We start from the raw sequence: 22258 nt of genomic DNA, 5'->3' as shown, positions 1-22258 counted from the left end.
ACACGAACCCGTGTCCCCTGCATCGGCAGGCAGACTCCCAACCACTGCGCCACCAGGGAAGCCCTGCTTCTGTTTTTTAAGAGCCTACCGTGAGCCAGGAAGTTTACCTGTGTTATGTCACTAATGGCAAAGCAACCTTATGAGATACATATTGTAACTCCATTTGAAAGATGAGGAAACTGAGGCTCAGAGAGAGATTGTGACTTTGGTAATTATATAAGAATTATATATAATATAATATATATAAGAATTATATATAATATATGTAAGAAACACAGATTTGGACCAAGGCCCACCTAACTGCCAATCCCAGTCATCTTTGATATACTACCTCTCCTGTTTACAGTCATAAACCTGTGTTTTGGCTCTTTCTGTGTCTAGAATGATCAGTTCACAAATAGGGACCAGAAAAATGACTTCATCACTGCGTACAATTTAGATTAGTCTTAGTCTGCCCTTGCCCCTTTGCGATACCTGCAGGAACATGGTAATAATTTTTTTTTTTTTGCGGTACGCGGGCCTCTCACTGTTGTGGCCTCTCCCGTTGCAGAGCACAGGCTCCGGATGCGCAGGCTCAGCGGCCATGGCTCACGGGCCCAGCCGCTCCGCGGCATGTAGGGATATTCCCGGACCGGGGCACGAACCCGTGTCCCCTGCGTTGGCAGGCGGACTCTCAACCACTGCGCCACCAGGGAAGCCCAGAAGTGGATTTATTTAGAGAGAAACACACTCCACAGACAGTGGGCCATCTCAGAAGGTGACAGTGGCCTCAATATATGACTTTTGAGGAAACACAAACATTCAGGCTGTAGCAAAAATAATTGTCTATAATGGCATTCACGTGTGGCTGAGCTGTTAGAAAAATTGTTTTGATCTCGAATCCGGGGAGTGGATGTGTACATGTATAGGAAAAGGTACCAGGCAGGATAAAATCCAAGATCTTACCATTGCGTAAATTCAATTTCCTTTGTGAAATAGTTGCTGAAAAGTCTGATCCTTAACTCTGCCTCCTTAAAATGCATCTTAGTCCACAGTCGTTTAGTGTTTACCATTTGCTCCCTCAGATTGCCAGATTTTTGTGAAAAAATATATATAGTATGAGAATTGTCAACTGTTTATTTTCTATCTATTCTGTCTCCTTAAAGAAATTGCCCGAGGGCAAGGACTCTTACTTGCCAACTCTGCTAGGTGCTCAATCACTGTTGCTAGTCATAACAATTATGAAAGAGGAAAAAGTATGCTTTCTAGTCAGTAGATGAAGAAGTTTGAGCACCTGTGTGCTCAACCCCACTCCCTGGTTATGGGGTACCCCAGGCAAGGGAAGAGAAGGCCCTTTTCCTTAAGAAGCCTGCAGTCTTATTTGTTCTTTCCTCACGTAGTGGCAGGTAAGGGCTAAGGAAAATCTGTTTTCCTCCTGTCTAAAGGAGTGTGTTGAGCAGGCAAAGGGGGCAGTAGGCAAAGGAAGATGGATAATCTCCCCGCCTATCTTGCCCTAGCAAGGTAGGTCTGCAGCTGGCCGGTAGGAGGTGATTCAAAGGACCGTGCCTTCGTTCGCAAGAGGCAGAGGCGCCCACACAAGACGCGAAGACAACTCTGGCCTCTGATAGTACTCTGCGCTCTTTTCTGGTTTTCCTTAGAAGGGGCCAGGAGAAACTGGAAGGTCTGGACGGCGGGAAAGGGTGGAGGGCCTCTGCAGTTCCACTTCCGTCTCCCAGTATCCTGTGGCTGATCAGGGGATGGGAGAGACGGGCTGAATCTGGGCAGCCGCGTAGAGTGGCCGGTAGGAGAGCGTTGCCAGCGCGGAAAGCCCAGCGGACTCCCTCCCGCGAGCGACCAGGTCCCCGGCACTCGAGTCCCGCCCCCGGCACGCAGGCCCCGCCTCGGCGGCCCCGCCCCTTCCCCGGACCAGACTGGGCTGCGCTCACTCCCTAGCCCGGGCCGGGGAGCCTCTAGGCGGAGGGGCTCCGGCCCACCCGCCCTGAGCCGCGGCGTCCGCATGGAGGAGCCGCGCGCTCCGCCAGCCGGGTCGGGGCCGCTTCCACCGCCGCTGCAGGGAGGCGGAGCCGCCGATGTTCCGGAGCTCGGAGCCCGGCAGCACCCGGGACACGAGACGGCGGCGCAGCGGTACAGCGCCCGCCTGCTGCAGGCCGGCTACGAGCCTGAGAGGTGACGCCCAGGGCAGAGCGCGCGGGGCGCATCCGGGGCGGGCGCGGCGGCTCTGGGAACCAGGCAGCGCTGCGGGGGAGGGGAAGAGTAGGTCCCACCACCCATGCCTTCTTACCGCCTCAAGCTCTCACTTCCTGAAACCGGGCTCAGACGCCCCGCACCCAGCTTTGGTTGGGGGATGCAGGCAGGCAGTGTGGAAAAGGTTCAGTGCTGTGTTGCACCGGGGAGCAGGTCGGAAGAACGATCCCTAAAATTTTAGTCCTGGATCTGACCTCAACTACACACCCGAGCCAAGTGGCTCCAACTCCTGGGGTTCAAACCGAGCCTATTGGAGTCCATGTCCAACTTTGCTTACTCCTCCTTAGCCGTTTCCTCCTCGAACTATCTTCAGAGTCTTCCTGGCAGGTGTAGGTGTCCAGATGGAGGGCCTCCTCGGAGTCGAGTGAGGACACCGTCCCCTCCTCACCATTCACTGAGGTCTGATGAGGTGGCCAGTGCAGCTCACCCCAGGGTCTCTCCTAAGATTCAAACCCCCCTCTGCCCTTACCCTGCTGGGGTCTGTTAGGGTCACTGGAGGAAGAGTGGAGGTGTTGATCTGGGCCCCCGGGGACTGACTGAAAAGGAGACAGTGGCTAATCTCTGGATTGTATCGCAGCTTGAAATGCAATCCCACTGTCCTTCCGGTCCAGAGGATTTGGACTTCTTTCCCTGTCCCATCTGTTGGTGCTTAGCAGCTTGGGGAGGTGACCTGGAAGCTGGGTTTTGGGGGGTGGGGTGGGCGGTGGTCTGGGGGAATTAGCCCTGCAGCTCTGCCCAGGGGTTGGCCTCTTATGTAAGAACTTTTAACGGCTTAAGGGGCTGCTGGGTGAAGGCTGGCCCCTCCTGCCCCCGCAGGCTGGCTCTCTAGAATTGACAGTGGTTCTGGCAACTGTATCCTTCCTCCCATCCTAGAAATCCAGCTACTGGGGCTCAGGGTCCAGGACAGTAGAGAGAAGCTACAGGAGGTGAGAGAGTGTGCTGGGGCACACGGGACCTTGATGGAAGCAGTGCCTTGGTTGGAGAAGGTATTGCAAAAGTATCATTTCCGAACACCAGGAGCATCCCTTCTCCAGATTGTACTTCTGCACCTGTACTATCCCCACACCCCCACCAGACTCTGAAGAGTCTGTGAAAACCTGAGACCCAGCCAGGTGGTGTAATGAGATTCAAAACCTGCTGGCTAGACCTCCATCTGCCATCACTAGCTTAAAGCTGTGGGAAGAGGACAGGGTTCCATGAGAAGTCTAGGTCTGAGGCCAGAGTTATTGCTCTCTGGCTTGAACTTGGGCAAGCTCTGTCCCCTAACCCAGGTCAACAATGTTATTAGCACTCCCCCACCCCACCTCTCCCCTCAGAAGTGTTTTGAAATCTTGTCCCTTCAAATAGCCCCAGACTAGAAAGAGACCTCTGGGCTCCCTGCCTGGTTATGGGTGCCCCCCCCCCGTCCTAAGGAAGGGGCTTGAAGGGGCTTGGGTCTGTTCTGTTCCGTTGCCCTCGCAGCTGCTAGGTGTGGAGCCTCAGGGGACCAACAGCCCTTCCTCGAGCTGAGGAGGCCACTGCTTGCCTGGTGTCTCCTCCCCATGGAGGAAGCAGCGGGGGGGGGAGATCAGGAAGAGGGAGGAGGAAAGCTGGGGGGGGATTAACAGTTTCTGGAAGAGGACAGCCTAACCCAGGGCTGAGCTCAGCAGCTTACAGTAACGAGGAGCCCTGACGACACAGGTCAAAGCAGGAGGAGATGGGCGTGGGGCTGTGAGGTCTGTGGCCGCCAGGAAGAGGACTCTCCCCACAACTCAGCCTGGCAGCCTCCTGCTCTGGTTCTGAGTTCTACGCTGGGGCAGGTGTCATGCTAAGGCCAACTGAGATGGCAGGACCCAGCTGCTGTCCTGGGCCCCAGCCCTGGTGGAACCCTGAATAGTACCCTAGTTGCAGGAGATAGTGACCCAGGGCAGGTCCCTCAGAGACCCAGGGAGACCACAGGGGCAGCCCGTGTGCTGTGCCTGCAGTGCTATCCTAGCCCCATCCTTCTATGGCTAGAAAGGTGCCCAGGACAGCCCTGAGTGGCCAGGTGCTTTCTGTGGCTGGTCTCACTGCTCTGCCTCCGGGTGGCCAGTAGGAGGTCCTAGTGCTGGTCCCCTCAGGATAACCCTCCTCCCCATATGGCTCAGGCCCTCCGGATGAGTCTGTGAGTGCTGAGGGATCAAGTACGTCCCAGGCATCCCTAGCAAGTTGGCCCCAATCCCCACTCAGCAAAGAACCCCAGCAGGCCCTCTCCCCCCTTCTCAACACCAGAGGGCCTCCAGAGGCCCCCAGCAGGAGCCTCCTTGGGGCTCCCTGGGTGGAGAGGGAAGCTTGGGCGCCTGTGATTTTTCTGGTCCCCCACAGTAAGAAAGAGGGCACTGTGGACATCTGTGAGCCCCCTGCAGCACTCTCAGCCTCACAGGCCTCATCACCCCAGCTCTGTGGGAAGCCTCCCCTCCCCTCTGCACACAGATGGAACAGGCTGTGTTTTCCTGGCAGGGTCCCGGGGCGTCACTGGGGGGGCTGGGCATCCCAGGGAGTTTCCCTTGGGCCTGGCTGCCACCACACTGGTGAGAGGTAAACAAACCCAGCCTCGAGGGCTGGGGATGGAAGGAGTACCACAGACAGCCACCTTGCCAGAGAGAGGACTGTGTCCCTGGCCCAGCTTTCCCTCACTTCACCAAGAAATGAGCCGTAGGGACCATAGGAGGACAGAGGGAGGAGAGCGAGGCATTTGGGCCTGGGGCAGAGGATGTGGGGGAGGGGTGGAAATCACTTTCTGGCTTTTGGTCAGGCAGTAGCGTTAGTAGTTCTGGTCACGCAAAGGAGGAGGGTCTGCCCGCTGACACCCCACCTCCTCCCATGTGAATCAACTTGCTACCTAATCTTACTACCTTACTACCTTCTTACTACCTTCATGTAGAAATCTGGGTCTTGCTGGGCCCAGGGCCACCAAACGTCTGCTTTGGGAAATTCTCAAAACTTCCCTAGCCTTTGCCCTAATTTATATGTATACATACTTGCCTAGGCCAGGCCTGTGATCCTCCCTCACCTTCCCACCACGCTACCCTCCCAAATAAAAGCAAACTTTCCCCTCTGGGGTTAAAACCTACGGTATCCACACTACTTTTTGATCTGGGGATGAGACAGGACGTAAGACTGAAGCATTGGATCAGGGGTAGTACCTGTCTCCAACCCCTCCTGAACTGTAGGTTTTGCATCTGTAAAGCAGGGGTGGGGTGGGACACCTAATAATTGGCAATTAATAGATTGTAGAGTAAATGTGATCATTTATGAAAAACTCCTGTAAACTGCAGAGGGCTCCAAGGCCACCCAAAGGTCAGGGATTGTCATTGTTAAGGGTGCCTGACCCGTAGGACTGATGCCCGGTTGTGGGGAGCACGGGCGGGTGCACTGCCCGGAGGGTACAACCTCAAACTGCTGCGTTGGGGAGCTGTCAGCCCAAACCAGTTCCTCAGGGCTCCAGGCCCTGGTTAAAGTCTGAGCCTTAGTCTTGGGAAAGGTAAACCATGTGAAAGGTAACCCTGGGGCTGGGGAGTAGGGCCAGGGGAGACTCAGGCCGGCGGGGTCGGACGGCTTGGGGTGGCCCAGGATGCTGGCGGGCCTGCGGGAGGCGCTGCGGGGAGCCTAGGAGGCGGGACGTGGGGCGGTGGAGGGGGCGTGTCCCGGCCTGGCTCAGCCCCCTCCTCCCGTTGGGTCCACACGTCCTCCCCCGCCCCGGTCCCGAGTGGCCGCTGTGCCACTGCAGGCGGTCCTGGGCGTGCGCGCGGCGGCGGCGGCTGGGCCGGGCTCCGCGGGGCTCTTTGTGCTGTTCCGGGCGGAGGAGGCGGCGGGCTCCCGGGGGAGGGGCGGGAAGGGAGGGCGGCGCCCTGGGCCCGCCCCGCCGCTGCCGCAGCCCCCGCCCCCGGCCCTCCCTGCCCGCGGCGGCAGCGTGGCCGTGGCGCGGCGTCAGCAGTAGCAGCAGCGGCAGCAGCGGTAGCGGGGTGGCCCGCGCGGGTGTTTATGTCGGGTCGCGGCGTCTTCTGGCAGCATGGCGGACTACCTGATCAGCGGCGGCACCGGTTACGTGCCCGAGGATGGGCTCACTGCGCAGCAGCTGTTCGCCAACGCCGACGGCCTCACCTACAAGTAAGCTCTGGGGGCCTCGGCCCTACCTGGGTGCGCTCACTAACGCACCGTGATCCCCCCCCGCCCTTCCCGGCCCCGGCCCTGCACGTGCACAGCTCCCCCCTTGGTGACGCCCGCGTCCCCGGCCCGATTCGAGCGACTTGGGGGGAGGGCGGGGGGGGGGGGAGGGCTGGGCAAGGGAAGGAAGGCGGCCCGCGCCGAGAGCAGACGGACGTGGCACAGCGACATCGCGGCCCTCGGTGCCATGCCCCGTTTCTGGCTAGATCCGGGTCCGGCCTGCCCGCTTCCTCCTCTCACGGGCATCTTGGCCGCATGGAGGGGCCTTGGGGCGTGTGGGAACGCGAGATGTGGGAGTAATGGAGACTTTTCCCAGACCTTGGTCCACGACACCCTCTCAACTCCCAGCGTCACCACGAGGGCAGAGGGGGCCCTGGAGCCCAGCTAAGGCAGCTGCTTGGGTGTTGCCCCCAGGAGATGCCCAGCTGGGCAGTTGGGATGGCTCTTTTTTTCCACCGTCCAGTCCAGCCGTCTTTCCACTTGTGCCCATGGCTGCCTACAAGTTAGTACTGGTGCCCCCCCGGGCATGAGTATTCTTTGACTATCACCCACCCAAGCCCACCTCACCCAGGATTTTTGAGGAGGACAAGACCTATCCATTTGCCTCTGGCGTAACGTGCTTTTCCGTGGGCCCTGGGCCCGTTGTCCTGTTGGCTGCAGGCCTGGCACTAGCTCTTCTGTTGGCTGCAGGACTGTGATGCCAGGAAAGAGCATCAGGACCTGGGACTGGGGTGGAGTGAGGATGCTGGTGAACCAAGAGCATCCCTGCCCCGTCTCCTGCCAGTTCCTGCCTTTGCCTGTAAGCACTCCTGCTTGGCAGGCGGTTTCCCTGGACACCAGGATACCCAGTCACTCCTGAGGAGTGTCTCCTCTTCCTTGTCAGAGTAGCTGGGGTGTGGGCCAGGTGAGGGGTGTATATAATACCTAGAAAATGCCGAGAAGCCCAGACTCCAGCATTTCTTCCCTGCCTCTAAGTGAGCCACAGAGGCCTCTTCACTGTACAGAAGAAGGGCTGCCAAGGGACAGGGGCAGTGAAGATTCTTTATTTCTTTGGTGGTCTTTGATGAGAGGGGATAGAGTATCTATGATATAGTTTCCGTGGAGTCCCCTAGGGAAATTGTTCTAGGCCTTGGGGCAAATTAAAGACCCCACCCCTCCCGTCCACCCCATAGCTTTTCCTTCCTGCCCTGGGGTGCCCGATGGCTTTGCTTAGTCTGGTTGGGGGTGTTCCTGAACACCATGTGGCATTTGCTTTTGGTTGTGTCTGTCTAGGCCCTGTGATTTCAGGGAAATTGAACCCGTCAGGGCTCCTGGGCAGTGACACTGTGCTTTGCCTTACCCATGCAGGCCTGCATTCCCTTTCCGCGCTAGTGTTGGCCACTGCCATGCTTTGGCTGGGCCCCCAGCGTCCTGGTCCTAACTATAAGGCCCCTTCCTCTCCTTTCCCATCCCAGGCCATGTCTGTTGGCTGCTCCCGTCCAACTGGGCAAACCTTTAGCAATGCCTGCTCTGTCAGAACATGCCCCGCACTCAGCCCCCTGGGGTCCCTCTGTGCTGTTCTGAACCGTGTGTGACTCAGCAGCCCTGGCACTGGGCCGTGCAGCTTGTCCTGTGCTGTGTGGTGTTCATGCCATGCTGCCCTACTAAACTGTTCTCAGGTATATTCTGTGTTTATTTATTGTCTCCCCCTCTCAAGATCGAGAAGTTTTCAAGGGCAGGCACCATATCTGCTGTGTGCAGCCTTATGGGTATGTCTAGGTTCCTAGACGAACTCTGAGCCCTGAAGGCAATGGACATTTGGGGCCCACTGCCTTGGTGGCGCCCTAGGACCACAGAGCTTACGCTGCCTTTGGCTCTAGCTCTCTGGGCTAAAGTCAACAAGATGGTAGCGAGGGGCGTGAGGGTGGTTCAGTCCTGACATGGCACGGGGCTCAGAGGCTCTGCCCGTCTCCCCACCCCCATGCTGCTTCCCCTGGCGTGGCAGGCCCTGCCCTTTTCAGGGACCCCTCCTCACCCAGGAACAGTCACTTTCCTCTCTTCACAGCGATTTCCTGATTCTCCCAGGATTCATAGACTTCACAGCTGATGAGGTGGTGAGTACCTCTTCCACTGATGGGGTAGAGGGGCTGTGTATGTGGTGCCAGAGGCTGATCTCTTGCTCAAGGGCAGGGTGTGGGAGAGACTTCTTCTTTCTGCCTTTCTTCCTTCCTTTCTTCCTTTCTGTGTTGGGTCTTCATTGCTGTGCGTGCGGGCTTTCCCTAATCGCGGCAAGCAGGGGCTACTCTTCGTTGTGGTGCGTGGGCTTCTCATTGCGGTGGCTTCTCTTGTCGCAGAGCAGAAGCTCTAGGCGTGCGGGCTTCAGTAGTTGTGGCACGTGGGCTTGAGTTAGTTGTGGCTCGCAGGCTCTAGAGCGCAGGCTCAGTAGTTGTGGCGCACGGGTTTAGTTGCTCCGTGGCATGTAGGATCTTCCCGGACCGGGGCTTGAACCCGTGTCTCCTGCACTGGCAGGCAGATTCTTAACCACTGCGCCACCAGGGGAGCCCGACTTTTCTTTTTTTAAAAAGCTACACCTTGCCTCTTTTGCGGCTTGTGGGATCTTAGTTCCCCAACCAGGGATTGAACCCGGACCCTCAGCAGTGAGAGCGCAGAGTCCTAACCACTGGACCACCAGGGAATTCCCGGGAGAGACTTTTCTTGGGAATGTGGTGGATGTAACCTTCAGCGCTGTCAGAGAAACTGGCACAGTCAGTGGATTATGCCTAATGGGTTAGAGGCAGCTATGGGGATTTGGGGATATCCTGAGAGGTGGGCCTGGCCTGAGGCCAGAGGGCTCACTGACAGAGCCTGAGGTGAGGTTCAAAAAGGCCCAGAGAGGGGCTTCTCTGGTGGCGCAGTGGTTGGGGGTCCGCCTGCCGATGCAGGGGACGCGGGTTCGTGCCCTGGTCCGGGAGGATCCCACGTGCCGCAGAGCGGCTGGGCCCATGAGCCATGGCCGCTGAGCCTGCGCGTCCGGAGCCTGTGCTTTGCAACGGGAGAGGCCACAGCAGTGAGAGGCCCGCGTACCGGTTGTGGGGGGAAGGCCCAGGGAGGAGGTGGGCATGCACGTGGGTGTGGCTGCTTTATTACTTACTGGATTTTGTCTGAAGTGCTAAGCAAAGACATCATAGAAGCCAGTAAGATTATGGAGACTTTGGAAGAGGCAGACAGACTTGTTTGTGGATCCATGATATATAAGAACTGGCAAGAGGGTTTGAAGAAGTTAGATTGTGGGGCTTCCCCGGTGGCACGGTGGTTAAGAATCTGCCTGCCAATGCAGGGGACACAGATTCGAGCCCTGGTCCAGGAGGATCCCACATGCCACGGAGCAACTAAGCCCGTGCGCCACAACTACTGAGCCCGTGCACCACAACTACTGAGCCTGTGCACCACAACTGCTGAGGCCCATGTGCCTAGATCCTGTGCTCTGCAACAAGAGAAGCCACCGCAATGAGAAGCCCACACACTGCAACAAAGAGCAGCCCCTGCTCACCACAACTAGAGAAAGCCTGTACACGGCAACGAAGACTCAACACAGCCAAAAATAAATAAAGAAAATTAAAAACATTAAAAAAAGAAAAAGAGATGAGGTTTAAAAAAAAGAAGAAGAAGTTAGGTTGTGGACAAATACAAGGAAACAGTGCCTCCCTTAACTGGAGGGGCTCAGCAATAAGCCAGGTGAATGACCAATGTCCTTTACACAATTAACATATGACAAACCTACAGGAGCCCAGGGGCTAATACTGATGGGTGTAAGTCATTTCATGGAAAAGTTAGACTATTCTATCATAAATTAATACACATTAAAAAAAAAGTTTTTCTGTTGCTGTTATCATTGATATGTATTCAGGTCTGATTCTCATGAAATGGCAGAGGGCCCGAGTGTCCCTGGATCACTTATACGTTGGGGAAGCTCATGTCCAGCCTGTGTAGCCAGTGCTGACCCAGACAGATTTTTCAGGGGGAAATGAGGACTATTCTGGATATATTCCCCTTGTGACAGCAACCAGGAAACCTTCTTGGTTTGGCTGTTCAGTTTCTGAGCACCCTGGCTTTGTGTCAGATCCTGGGCAGGGTGCAAGGAAGAGAGGGATGGGAGAAGCCCCCCTGGCCATCAAGGGTCTCCCTGTCCTATGGCCTATGTCAGGAGGCTGTGGCTCTTCTCCTGTGCTAGGATCAGAGAGGAAAAGGGGCAGTTTTCTAGACTGCAGGGCCAGGGTTCTCAGCCAGGGTCTGGGAATGGACCGCAGGGGCCTTTGTGTCTCCGAAAAATTATATAGCAAAGTCTGTGTCTGAGAGTTTTGAGGGCTAGGATCCACAGCTGTTGGCCTGAATCTCAGAGGAATCTGTGATCTGGCCTTGGCTGCCACTCACAGGCAAATGCTTCCTGAAAATCCTTGCAGTCCTGAGCTCTCCCTTGAGCTGCAGACCCTTAGTCACCTACTCCCCTGGATTGGATGTCTAATAGACTGCTTCCCACGCCTCCACATTCCTAGTGCCCAGCATCTCCCACCTGGACCTGTCAGCAGCCTCCCTGGTGGTCTCTCTGTTTCAGGCCTGGTCACCTAGAATCCCATCTCCACATCGGAACCCGAGTGACCTCTTTAAATCAGATCATGTCTCTCCTCCGCCTGAGGTCCTCCAGTGGATTCTCATCTCAAAATTGAATGCAAGCTCCTTTCAAGGCTGCATATCCTTGACCTGCCCCCTGCCTCTGAGCCCTCAGCTCCTGCCTCTTTCCCTTCCCTCCACTCTACTAGCTTTTTCTTTCTTAAACGCACCTCAGGGAGAATTGGAATCAGAGGCGGGGTTTCACACACAGCTCCCTCAGCCTGAAACAACAGTCCCTCTCTGGGGACTTTCACTTGATTAGTTTTCATCTGTCGCCTCCCAAGAAAGAGGTTTCCCTAATCCCCACATTCTTTCTCCAGCGGTCACTTTGCCTCGTTTGTTTCCTTTGGAGCCATCATCCCAACTGGAATCACCTTGTGCACGTTTCGTGTGTGTCATTTTTCCTTCCGAGTATAAGCTCTGGAAGAGGTAGCAGAGACCTCATGCACCTTGCTCACTGCTGTATGCCCAGGGCCTGGCCTGGTGCCAGGTACATATAGCACCTCAGTAAATGTCTGTCGAATGAATGATAAAACTTTTCACATAGCCTGTGTCTCCATCTTCAGGACCTGACTTCAGCCCTGACTCGGAAGATCACGCTGAAGACGCCACTCATCTCCTCCCCCATGGACACTGTGACAGAGGCTGACATGGCCATCGCAATGGCTGTGAGTTGAGCACCTGGGTGGGGACCCCAGGGCCAAGAGGACCAAGTGGGGTGGGCGTCAGGAGGAATTGGAATCAGAGGCGGGGTTTGCAGAGTGAGGAGGGTTGGCCCCCTGGCTCTGACCATTCTTCCCTTCAACCCCAGCTGATGGGCGGTATCGGTTTCATTCACCACAACTGCACTCCAGAGTTCCAGGCCAACGAGGTGCGAAAGGTCAAGGCGAGTACCAGGCCCATCATGAGAAAGAAGATGCCCTCTGGCAGCCTCCGCCTCACAGGCCCTCCCAACCTCCCATTGCCAGCTCTGCGGGCCGGTGCGCTCCCTGGCTGGTGGCTGTGGGGTGTTGTCTGCCCTTCTCCACAGTGGAAGCGCAGGGCTCAGCCCTCGTTTCCCCACTGGCCTCTTGCCCCATGGTGGGCCCTGGCTCCCCTGTGGCACAGCCAGGAGACCCTCGGCCCCCTGTGGCCAGACTGTACACACCTCCAGCTTTCTTCCAGCCTTTTCCTTCCCCTGTCTCTGCCCGCAGAAGTTTGAACAGGGCTTCATCACGGACCCTGTGGTGCTGAGCCCCTCGCACACCGTGGGTGACGTGCTAGAGGCCAAGATCCGGCATGGCTTCTCTGGCATCCCCATCACTGAGACGGGCACCATGGGCAGCAAGCTGGTGGGCATTGTCACCTCCCGAGACATCGACTTCCTTGCCGAGAAGGACCACACCACCCTCCTCAGTGAGGTACCCGCGGGGCAGGGAGAGCATGGCTGGGGCAGAGAGGACCACACATCCCGGGGCCTCAGGCCGGTGCCTGTGACCAGGGACCAGAGGGAGGCCTGGCTCCCTTCTCTCTCACCTGCCAACCTGCAGGCAAATGTTCCTTGCCCCACAGGTGATGACACCGCGGAATGAGCTGGTGGTGGCGCCAGCGGGTGTGACATTGAAAGAGGCAAACGAGATCCTGCAGCGTAGCAAGAAAGGTACCAGGGAGGAGGCGGGAAATGCAAGACCCCCCCTCCCCCAGCCCGGCTCCCTGTACCCCAGAGCCCCCTGTTCCTTCACAGCCCTGCAGGTTGTCCCTGCAACTAGGCTGGGCCTCAGGGAAGGTTTGAACGATGTCAGGCTGGAGCGTGACTTCTGAGGTCTTTATCCTGGCTCAGGAAAGCCCATCCCTTATTTGGCATCTTCACAGTATATTTCCCAAAACGACTAGTCCTGTGAAACACTCATCATGAAAAAAGGGCTCCGTGTTCTTACAAGTCTGAAAAATGCTGCTTTTCTGTATTCCCCATCTTGCATAAAGAATTGTACGTTACTTTATCAAAGGCTCTGAGAAGTCTTGTGGTTAAATTTATTTGACATTGAGGCTGTTGACATAATATTCATTAGGTCCCTGTGGGACCCACTGGGAAATGCTCCCCTGGCCCGTACTGGATTGTTTTCTGGGGTGGTGTTGGGCAGGACACACGTACGTCCCTGCAGGATAGCCTCGTGTTTGTGCCCTAGCTAGGAGTTTTTTGACCACTGTGGCCTGTGGCCCTTCAGGGGAAAGGCTGCCAGTGCTCGGGGGCTGCCCACTGAGCCTGGCCAGGCCACAGGGCAGGAAGAGCTCCAGGAACTGGGTTTCTTTGCTTCCTGTTCCTTGGGCAGAGAGCCAGGTCCCTAGGAGCGCTTCCTGGGTGGGTGCTGTCACCTAGTGGTTGGTTTGGGTACTGCAGTGGAATCTCTGGCCTGGTCCATTTTCATTCTCACTATCCCCCTACCCCACCCTCAGAAGCCTGCTCCTTCAATTCACCCCTGCGTTCCTTGTCAGGGAAGCTGCCCATTGTCAATGATCGAGATGAGTTAGTGGCCATCATTGCCCGCACTGACCTGAAGAAGAACCGGGACTACCCTCTGGCCTCCAAGGATTCCCACAAGCAGCTGCTGTGCGGGGCGGCCGTGGGCACCCGTGAGGATGACAAATACCGCCTGGACCTGCTCACCCAGGCGGGCGCCGACGTCATAGTGCTGGTACGGACACTGCCCTGGAGCAGGGGCTGCTCAGTAGAGTTGAGGCTTATGAAGACCAGGTTCACCTCTAATTAAGCCCGGGGTCAGAATTGAGAGGGTCGCTGGTACTCTGACAGCTCAGAACAAACTGGACCCCTCTGGGGCCCCTTCGCACTCATAACTTGGCCCCAGTAGTTACCACTCACATTCAGTGAGCACGTCCCACTTGCCAGGCGCTGCACTAAGGTGTTTATGCAGATGAAGTCAGTTAGTCCTCACAACAGCCCCCTGAGGTACAATCACCATGCCCACTTGTCAGAGGGGGAAACTGAGGCTCAACAGGTTAAGTAATTCTGTTTGGTTCGTGAGTTGGTGGGAAGTGGATACGACTGCAGGCACCATCTCTTTGCTGTGAGAACCAGTCCATATTGTGGGTATGAAAAGGCTTTGTCTGCTGTGAGACTATATGTTAGGGGTGCTTAACCTTTGGGGGAAGGCAGGCCCCTTTGAGACTCGGCCGAGAACTGTCCATTGTCTTCCCAGAAAAAGACAAAGGTGTATTCTCGTTTATCTTTGATACAGTTTCAGGATTTGTCCACTTAAGACCCCCTCCCTCAGTGAGGATTCTCTGCCTCCAAGCCTAAGCTTTCCTGTCCCCCTTCTCACAGGACTCATCCCAAGGGAACTCTGTGTATCAGATCGCCATGGTGCACTACGTCAGGCAGAAGTACCCCCGCCTCCAGGTGATTGGGGGGAATGGTGAGTGCTGGCCCTTGCCCCTCACTGTGTAACCTTTCTCTGTCCTTTGGCATTCCCTGGTGATGGCATCGCTCTTGGCATGGAGGGGCAGGGAGCTGAATGAATGGGCTTTGGTCACAGTAGGTGAAGGGGAGGTGTAGACTGGGGTCCCAGGAAGCCCCCGGGCAGGGCAGGGGCAACCCATCCTCACACTGTTCCTCCCCTCCCACTCCCCCTCCCCGCCAGTGGTGACAGCAGCTCAGGCCAAGAACCTGATTGATGCTGGTGTGGACGGGCTACGTGTGGGCATGGGCTGCGGCTCCATCTGCATCACCCAAGAAGGTGGGTGTCAGTAGGAGAGTGAGTGACTGCCACTTAGAACGCCCCGGTCACCCTCCACAGGCCCTGGGGCCTCAGTCTCACTCCACAGATGCACGCAGCATGCTCAGCCAGCCAGGCCCCTTTCTGGGATGGTGGGTTCAGGGGTGACCCAGGCTCAGACTCTGCCTGTCTAGCCCACTGACTTGGGGGGAGGCAGGTGTAAGATGAGGTTACCGTGAGTTTGGGGTGTGTGCCAGTCTGCTTCTCAGATTCTGGTCAAGGAAGTCCAGTCTGCAGGCCCAAGACTGGCGTATCTGGCCCCTTGGTCATGTCTGGTCATGTCTCCCAAATGCTGAATGACCCATTTGGTCTTCTCTGCCCAAAACATCTTCCCATTTTGGTCTCTAAGCCTCTGCTTTTAACTGTCTACCTTCGCATTAGCTGACCCCTAAGGTGAGATGTGGGCCTTCTCCACAAATTAACAAATGTTAATCGAGGACCTACTGTGTGTCAGGCGTTGTTCTAAACCTTGGGGTGCAATAAGAACAAAACAAATGTACCACCAGAGAAGTCTTCTTTTCTCCTTTATCCAGCCTTGCATCCATCCTTAGATAAGTGCTGGTTCCTTAGAATTCTCGCTTAGAAATGTAACACTTGAGGACCTTGGACAATTAAACTTAAAGAAATGCAAGCCAATATCCCAAAGGAGGCTGTGAGTACCTAACTCCAGTAACTTTGTAAGGGAGCTAGTACCTGGAGAGAGGTGAGGCCGAGGCCAGTACTGATGCTGCCGCCGGAGTCCCTGTAGTGCTCTTGTAGGTGGGGTGGTCCAGGTTCCTGGAGTGCGTTCACCTAGTGTTATTTGCTACTTATTTTTTTGCCACATTAACATCCAGCCCTGTCCCTTCTCCCAAGTGGAGGCAGGGCACAAGGAGAAAGCGGCCTGTACTGCACCTGGCTCCCCTTGCTCTTGACGCCTTTATCTTGTGTACTGTCCCCAGTGATGGCCTGTGGTCGGCCCCAGGGCACTGCCGTGTACAAGGTGGCTGAGTACGCCCGGCGCTTCGGGGTGCCAGTCATAGCCGATGGTGGCATCCAGACCGTGGGGCATGTGGTCAAGGCCCTGGCCCTTGGTGCCTCCACAGGTGAGGGGGCAGGTCTGCCGGGGATCGGGCAGGCCGGTGGGGGGGGCGGTGGGAGGGCCATGGGGCTAGAGGCGCTGACCCCCCGACCACTGCAGTGATGATGGGCTCCCTGCTCGCTGCCACCACGGAGGCCCCCGGCGAGTACTTCTTCTCGGATGGTGTGAGGCTCAAGAAGTACCGGGGCATGGGCTCGCTGGACGCCATGGAGAAGTGCAGCGGCAGCCAGAAACGCTACTTCAGGTGCTACTTGAGGCAGATCAGCTCCCAGCCCTTCAGGTCCACCCGAGCCTCTGACTGCCCAAGGTGGCACCCAGTCTCCATATTACAGTTCTGGAACCCCAGGCACAGGGTCCAAGTTGCAGACCTGGGGTGGTGCCGGGGCCACCTGACTCGGAATCCATGCTTATTTATGCTGTAGCCCAGGGAGTGGAGGCTTTGGGGGTCCTTCTGGGTGGTAGCCCCTCTGCTGGTACCCTTGAGAGGTGGGGTGGGGTCCCCTGAGCCATGGGTGGCGGGGCTCAGTCTTCCCGCCTTCCGTGCAGCGAGGGAGATAAGGTGAAGATCGCGCAGGGTGTCTCGGGCTCCATCCAGGACAAAGGCTCCATTCAGAAGTTCGTGCCCTACCTCATAGCGGGGATCCAGCATGGCTGCCAGGATATCGGTGCCCGTAGCCTGTCTGTCCTGCGGTGAGTGCTATGACTAGAGGGGCAGCGGGTGGGGGGCATCAGGGAGGCTCCTGGCGCCCCCGTATTTCCCATTTCCTTTCTCTCTCTCTCTCTCTCTCTCTCTCTCTGTCTCCTCCACCCTTGGTGCCCCTGACCTGCACCACTTCCCTGCCTGCAGGTCCATGATGTACTCAGGAGAGCTCAAGTTTGAGAAGCGGACCATGTCAGCTCAGATCGAGGGTGGTGTCCACGGCCTGCACTCGTAAGTGTGGCAGCCTCCTTGCCCCAGCTGGCTGGCACTGGGTCAGGCAGGTGGGGCCGTGGTTCAGAGGCTGAGCCGAGGTCTCAGGGACCCCGAGGACCATCTGCACCAGGGATGGAGGCTGCTGCAGGATGACCCCCATCACCCTCTCCTACAGGGCCCAGCCCATCCTTGAACCCTGTCCTTTAGTCCCCACGCAGGCAGGCCCTCCCATCCCCTCGGGCATCTCCCCCGAGCCGGGCATGGGAGATGCGGCCTCCAGCCCCTCCTGGGCTCCCCAGCCCTTGCTTGCTCAGAAGCTTGGTGGCTGGTGGCAGGGGCTGGCGGTGCTGGGCTCTGGCTGGTGGCGGCACCAGGCAGGCAGGTGGAGGCTGGGGGCATGAGCCCTTGGCGGGGAGAAGGGCAGAGAGACAGATGCCAGGGCCGGCGCTGGGGCGACCGTGGGCGGGGGCAGTGCTAGTTGGCAGCAGTAGTTGCAGGCATGCGGCCCCGCCCTGGTCGAGAGGGCCTGTCCCCCCAGGCATAGGCGGGCATCTAACCTGTGTCTCTTTCTGCCCCATCCTCCCGTAGCTATACCTTTCTGCCGTGTAAGTAACCGCGCTGCCCGGGCCAGGCGTAGAGTAGAGCAGGGGCAGTCTGGGTGGGGCCTGGGCCGGGGCGGGGCGTTGGGTTGGGGGCGTGCTGGGGTGTAATCGTGGGACATGGGCCCTAGTACTAGCATCCTGCTGGGGGCAGCTGGCGGTGGCCCCTCCTCCGGAGGAACCAGCCCCTCCCGGGGTGCAGAGAGACGTCCCTGACCACAGGCCTGAGGCTGTCCTGTCTTGGACTGGACCCAGTGACCACAAGGGACCTAGGCCACAGTGCCTTCAGGGGTGGGGTGGAGACATGGGAAGCAGAGGCTCAGATTGGCCTGACCTTGCTCTGTGAGGATGGGCCGTGCCTTCCTGAGCTGTCTTTCCACCCCGGCACTGAGGACAGTCCACCAGCCGCGGCTGTGGCCAGAAGGAGCATGGCTGTCCCTGGGCCTGGCATGGTTCTTCCGGGAGCCTTGGCCTGAGGCGGACAGAGGCACGTGGCCTGCTTCTCATTCCCTCCCGCCCCCTGTGGCTGACAGGCAGAGGCTTCTGCAGCTCACTGCCTCTCCTGAGTCTGGGGGCCACCTGGCGGCCCAGGGCTGGCCTGGGCAAGGGGGTCTGGGGTGGTGAGGCCACCTTCCCGCATACCCACTCGCAGTTTCCCTCTTGCCTTGTGCCCACAGTTATGAGAAGCGGCTGTACTGAGGATGGTGGTGGAGGCCCAGGCGGCGGAGGGGTCATGCCCCAGGGTCCCCCTTTGGGTACAGCCTCGCTCCATAACTGAGTGGTCCACAGATTTGCACTACTGGTTCCCCAGCTCCTTTCCAGGGAGAGAGGAGGGGAGGCCCTGAGGGTCTGCGGCCCCTCCCTGGGCTTCCCCCGCAGAGTCAGGACTGCTCCCAGGCCGGGCTGCCCTGGGAGCCCCCCGGGTTCCCCCTTCTTCAGTCCCCCTGAGCCCAGCCAGCCTGGGCTCTCAGGCCCTGCGCCTGCCTCAGGTCTTTCTTGCTGCAGCCTGCTCCGGCCCGGCTCCCACCCCTGGGACACGTGGCCCCTCCTGGCTTCTGTAGGGCACCTCCCTCCCTAACCCCCATCCCAGAATTGGTGCTCTCCTGGCCCTGCCTCTGGCCCCTTCCTGGGCTGCTGCCCCCTCAGCCATGTGGCACTTCTGGGCTCCTGACCTAGGCCAGAGGGAGGTCTCTGCCCCCTACCCCTGGCCCTGGCCCCGGGGAGGAGGCTGCCCGTCGTTCCTGGCTCGCCCCCACCCCCAGGTCGACCATCCCTGCCCTCTCCTCTCAGCTGTGGACTATCCGGGCCCTGCTCCTCAGGCCACCCCGTCCCTGGCCCTGGGGAGGAGGCGGCCCGTCGTTCCTGACCCGCCCCCGTCCCCAGGTGGACCGTCCCCGCCCTCTCCTCTCAGCTGCAGTTGAAGGCTTTAAGTTTGCACACTTTGGGGTCACAGTTGCGTCATTGTATGTTAAATAATCTGAATAAATCAAGAGGTTTCAACGCCTCCGCCATCCTGTCTCTGTCCCTTGTCCACTGGACAGCGAGCCCCTCCCCTGGTGGTAAGCTGGAGCCCAGAGCCCCATCAGAGCCGGGCCGCGGGGGGCGCCAGGCCGAGCCTCCCTGGGAAGGTGGTGGGAGTGCTGCGGCACTCCAGGGGGTGCTGGCGCAGGTGGGCCGCGTGGCGCGAGGTCCCCCAGGCCTGCGCCCACACCGGCTTGCCCAGCTGGCCAGCAGCTCCTGCAGGCAGGCCCTGTCGCAGAGGGGGTCGTCGTGGCTGTAGAAGACGAGCGTCGGGGGCCTCACGGGCGGCTGCCAGAAAGCGCTCACCGCAGCCTCGTAATGCCGAAGGGTGCAGCCCGCGCGCAGGTGGAAGTAGAGCATGGCTGTGGCCCTGACCACCGGGCCCAGGGCCTGTGGTCTCATCAGCTGAGACACACCTGTGGGTACCAGGGAGAGGGGGCTAGTGCCCATTGTCATGTGCGGCTCAGGACCCGCCTTCTGGTGGGGACAGCACTGACACATGGGCTGCTGAGTATCCCTAGAGTTGGGGGTCCTGGGATGTTCACATTGCCTTCTCTGCCTCTGTTGTAGTTGGGCAGCGGGCACCCAGCTGTCCCACCAGGTACAGACACCATTCAGGGCAGAAGCAAGGAAGATGGCCTGGGAATGCTCTGGTGGCAGGAAGCAGAGGGGGCAGAAGGCCCTAGTTGTGGGTAGTGAAGAGCTGGAAACATCCCCATGACTGCCAGGGAGGGGCTCCCTCAGCCCACTCTTGGCATCCTGGGCCGGTAACTGCCCTCTCCCAGGCCCCTCCTAAAAGAGCCACGTGGCCTGGAGTCAGCCTCTCTCTGTGGCATTTTCCAGCTTTGTGGCATCTTCAGGGACAAGAAGGAAAGCGCTGGACTGTTGGGTGGGTTCAGAACTGGTTCAGCAATGGCTCCAGGAGTTGTTGCAAAGTGACTGGGTCATCGAGAGTCCCCAGAGGCCTTGTGCCCTGGAATCTGTGGCCTTGGTGAGCACCTAGGAGTCTGAGGTGACCCAGCTGGGTGGGAGAAGGATGTCTGGATACCAGGAGATTGTAAAAGATGAGAGCGGATGGACCAGAACGAGGCCATGTTTCATGGTTTGTCTTGCACACTGCTTTACAAAAACCATACAGGAAGCAATTTGACCAGCAATTGAGATGGAAAAGATCTAAGGATTTTTAGAGAAATTCCCAGTCACTCTGCATGAGTTTTCCTTTTGAACTAGATGTAGTTGGTCAGTTAGAGCTGAGGAACAGAATGGGTTACTTTGTAACAATGACCTTCCTGTTACTTGGTATGTTAGCATTAGTTTGGTCCTTCTAGAGGAAGTTAGAGCACCGTGGTCCTCAAATTGTGGTGGGTATCAGAATCACGTAGAGAGCTTAAAAACCCAGAGGCCCAGGCTCACCGAAATAGGATGGGGTCTGGGCCTCTGAATCATCACTCAGCACCAGGTGATTCTGATATTTACCAAAGTTCGAAAATCACTGTTTTAGAGGAAACCTGTGTGCATCCAATTACAGTTGGCCCTTGAACAACGTGGGGGTTAGGGGTGTTGACCTTCCACGCAGTTGAAAATCGCATATAACTGTATAGTTGGCTCTCCATAGCTGCATATCTGTTCCACATCTGCAGATTCAACCAGCCTCAGATCCTGTAGTGCTACAGTACGTATTTACTGAAAAAATCCCCACATAAGTGGACCTGCGCAACAGTTCAAACCCGTGTTGTTCAAGAGTCAGCTGTACCTGATTTCTGAGACTCTGCAAAGCATGTGTCCTAAGAAAATTTCAGAAGGCACGGCACCTACTTCATGGCCTCACTGTGGGGATTATGTGAGTGAGTATGGAAAGTTATAGGCGCTTAGTAAATTAGCCTTAATAGAGGCTGCAGATAAAGGCATGCCAGGCTGGACCCAGACAACACCGATCACTCTGCGTTGTAAATTCAGCCACAGTGGGGGAGGCCCAGATGGGGCAAAATGACAGATGCTCCGGGTAGGAAGGCCACGTCGGGTGGACGGTCAGAGGAAACCCAGAGCCGCGTTTGGGACAGACGCAGATCACAGACCCCTTGGTTGGCAGAACTGCCTGTCCGCCCAGAGTCCAGCCTGGTTTGTGTGGCCCAGGTGCCCCCTCACCCTTGCCCCGCACACTCACCCAGCGCCATGCGGTCCAGGCTGTCGAAAATACGGCACCTCAGGCACTGGGCCACGCTTCTGTGGCGCCCCAGGTCCTGGCCCACGAGCAGGGGCATCTGTGCAGAGGTGTAGCCACCCAGGGAGAGGGCGTGCATCACCAGTGGGCGGCTGGCCAGTGCCCCAGGCCCTCACAGCAGCGCCAGCACTCGGGCAGCTTGCCCCAGGCCCCGGTGCACAGCTCAGCGTGCTCTCCACGGCCAGCACGTCGCAGCCGCAGGCCAGGTAGAGCTGCAGGTACTTGGCCTGGGCAGCGGCCTGCGCCCCCAGCCATAGCAGGAGCAGAAGCATGGGGCAGGGTCCCCGGGACCCTAGGGGGCCCGGCTTGCAGTACAGGTGGATGGAGCAGGGGAGTTGGGTCGCCGTCACATCGGTGGGGGTAGCAGCGGAGCCGTGGCTGGTGCACCCTGGAGGACAGATGAAGAGTGGTGGTTGGCCCTCAACTCTGGCTCCACCTTTCCCCACACATCGCTCTCTGATGGCACGACTGGGTAGCTCAGGAGAGGTTGGATTAGCCCTCTGAGGGCCCTTTAAGCGTCTGTGGTTCTAATGCCAATCAGGAACTGGTCAGCCAGCCCAGAGAGGAGGGGTCAGCACCCCAGCTGCGTGCAACTCAGCTGCCCTCAACCTTTCCCTCCACCCACTCCCCTCACACCCGGAAGTGCAGTCTGGAGAGGAGGCGGGACCAGCCCCGGGGGCTGGTGGGGAGGCATCGCCCCCCTCCACTCTTATGAAGAGCTTTTTGCTCCTTCAGGATCCCTCCAGGCTTGTAGGGCCACACATGCCCCAACTCCAGCATCTCTGGTCCCCCGCCCTGCTTTACCCACAGGCTGCCCCCCATCTGGAGGTTGAGGGGCCAGTTCTATCCACCCCAGTGCACCCCCAGCAGCCCTTCTGCCTGCAGCTGAGGGGAGTTTGGAGTAAGGGCATCTGGTCAGAGGGTAGTGCCAGGGTCAAAGGATGCAACTTCTCCCGGGCCCCTGCCCTACTACCCCCACTCGCCGTACCTGTCGTCCTCAGGGCAGTGCCCCTCACCTGCAGGGTTCGGACTCACCTGCATCAGCCTCCTCCTTTACCACCTGGCAGCTCAGCTCAG

General features: G+C 58.0%; 1 protein-coding gene across 4 annotated transcripts; it reads left to right on the top strand.

Annotated features, from left to right (window-relative positions):
* The first annotated feature begins 1996 nt into the window (after positions 1 to 1996).
* On the top strand, positions 1997 to 18138 carry IMPDH1 (inosine monophosphate dehydrogenase 1). 4 transcript variants are annotated; one of them, XM_065883406.1, is made up of 16 exons: positions 2036 to 2166; positions 2532 to 2608; positions 6274 to 6372; positions 8474 to 8522; positions 11643 to 11744; positions 11888 to 11962; positions 12270 to 12476; positions 12628 to 12715; positions 13549 to 13748; positions 14396 to 14486; positions 14712 to 14807; positions 15788 to 15931; positions 16027 to 16171; positions 16474 to 16617; positions 16775 to 16858; positions 18117 to 18138. In XM_065883406.1, the coding sequence occupies exons 2-16, from the start codon at positions 2586 to 2588 to the stop codon at positions 18136 to 18138; spliced, it is 1569 nt and encodes a 522-aa protein (XP_065739478.1). In that variant the 5' UTR covers positions 2036 to 2166; positions 2532 to 2585. The 4 variants fall into 4 exon arrangements, with proteins under 4 accessions (XP_065739474.1, XP_065739478.1, XP_065739475.1 ...); XM_065883402.1 differs by lacking the exon at positions 2532 to 2608 and having other exon boundaries at positions 1997 to 2166; XM_065883403.1 differs by lacking the exons at positions 2036 to 2166; positions 2532 to 2608 and having other exon boundaries at positions 6275 to 6372; positions 11888 to 11947.
* Positions 18139 to 22258: the final 4120 nt, after the last annotated feature.

Source organism: Phocoena phocoena, chromosome 9, assembly GCF_963924675.1.
Source record: "Phocoena phocoena chromosome 9, mPhoPho1.1, whole genome shotgun sequence".
NCBI classification, from domain to species: Eukaryota; Metazoa; Chordata; class Mammalia; order Artiodactyla; family Phocoenidae; genus Phocoena; species Phocoena phocoena.
This window is presented reverse-complemented; position numbering and strand designations above follow the sequence as displayed.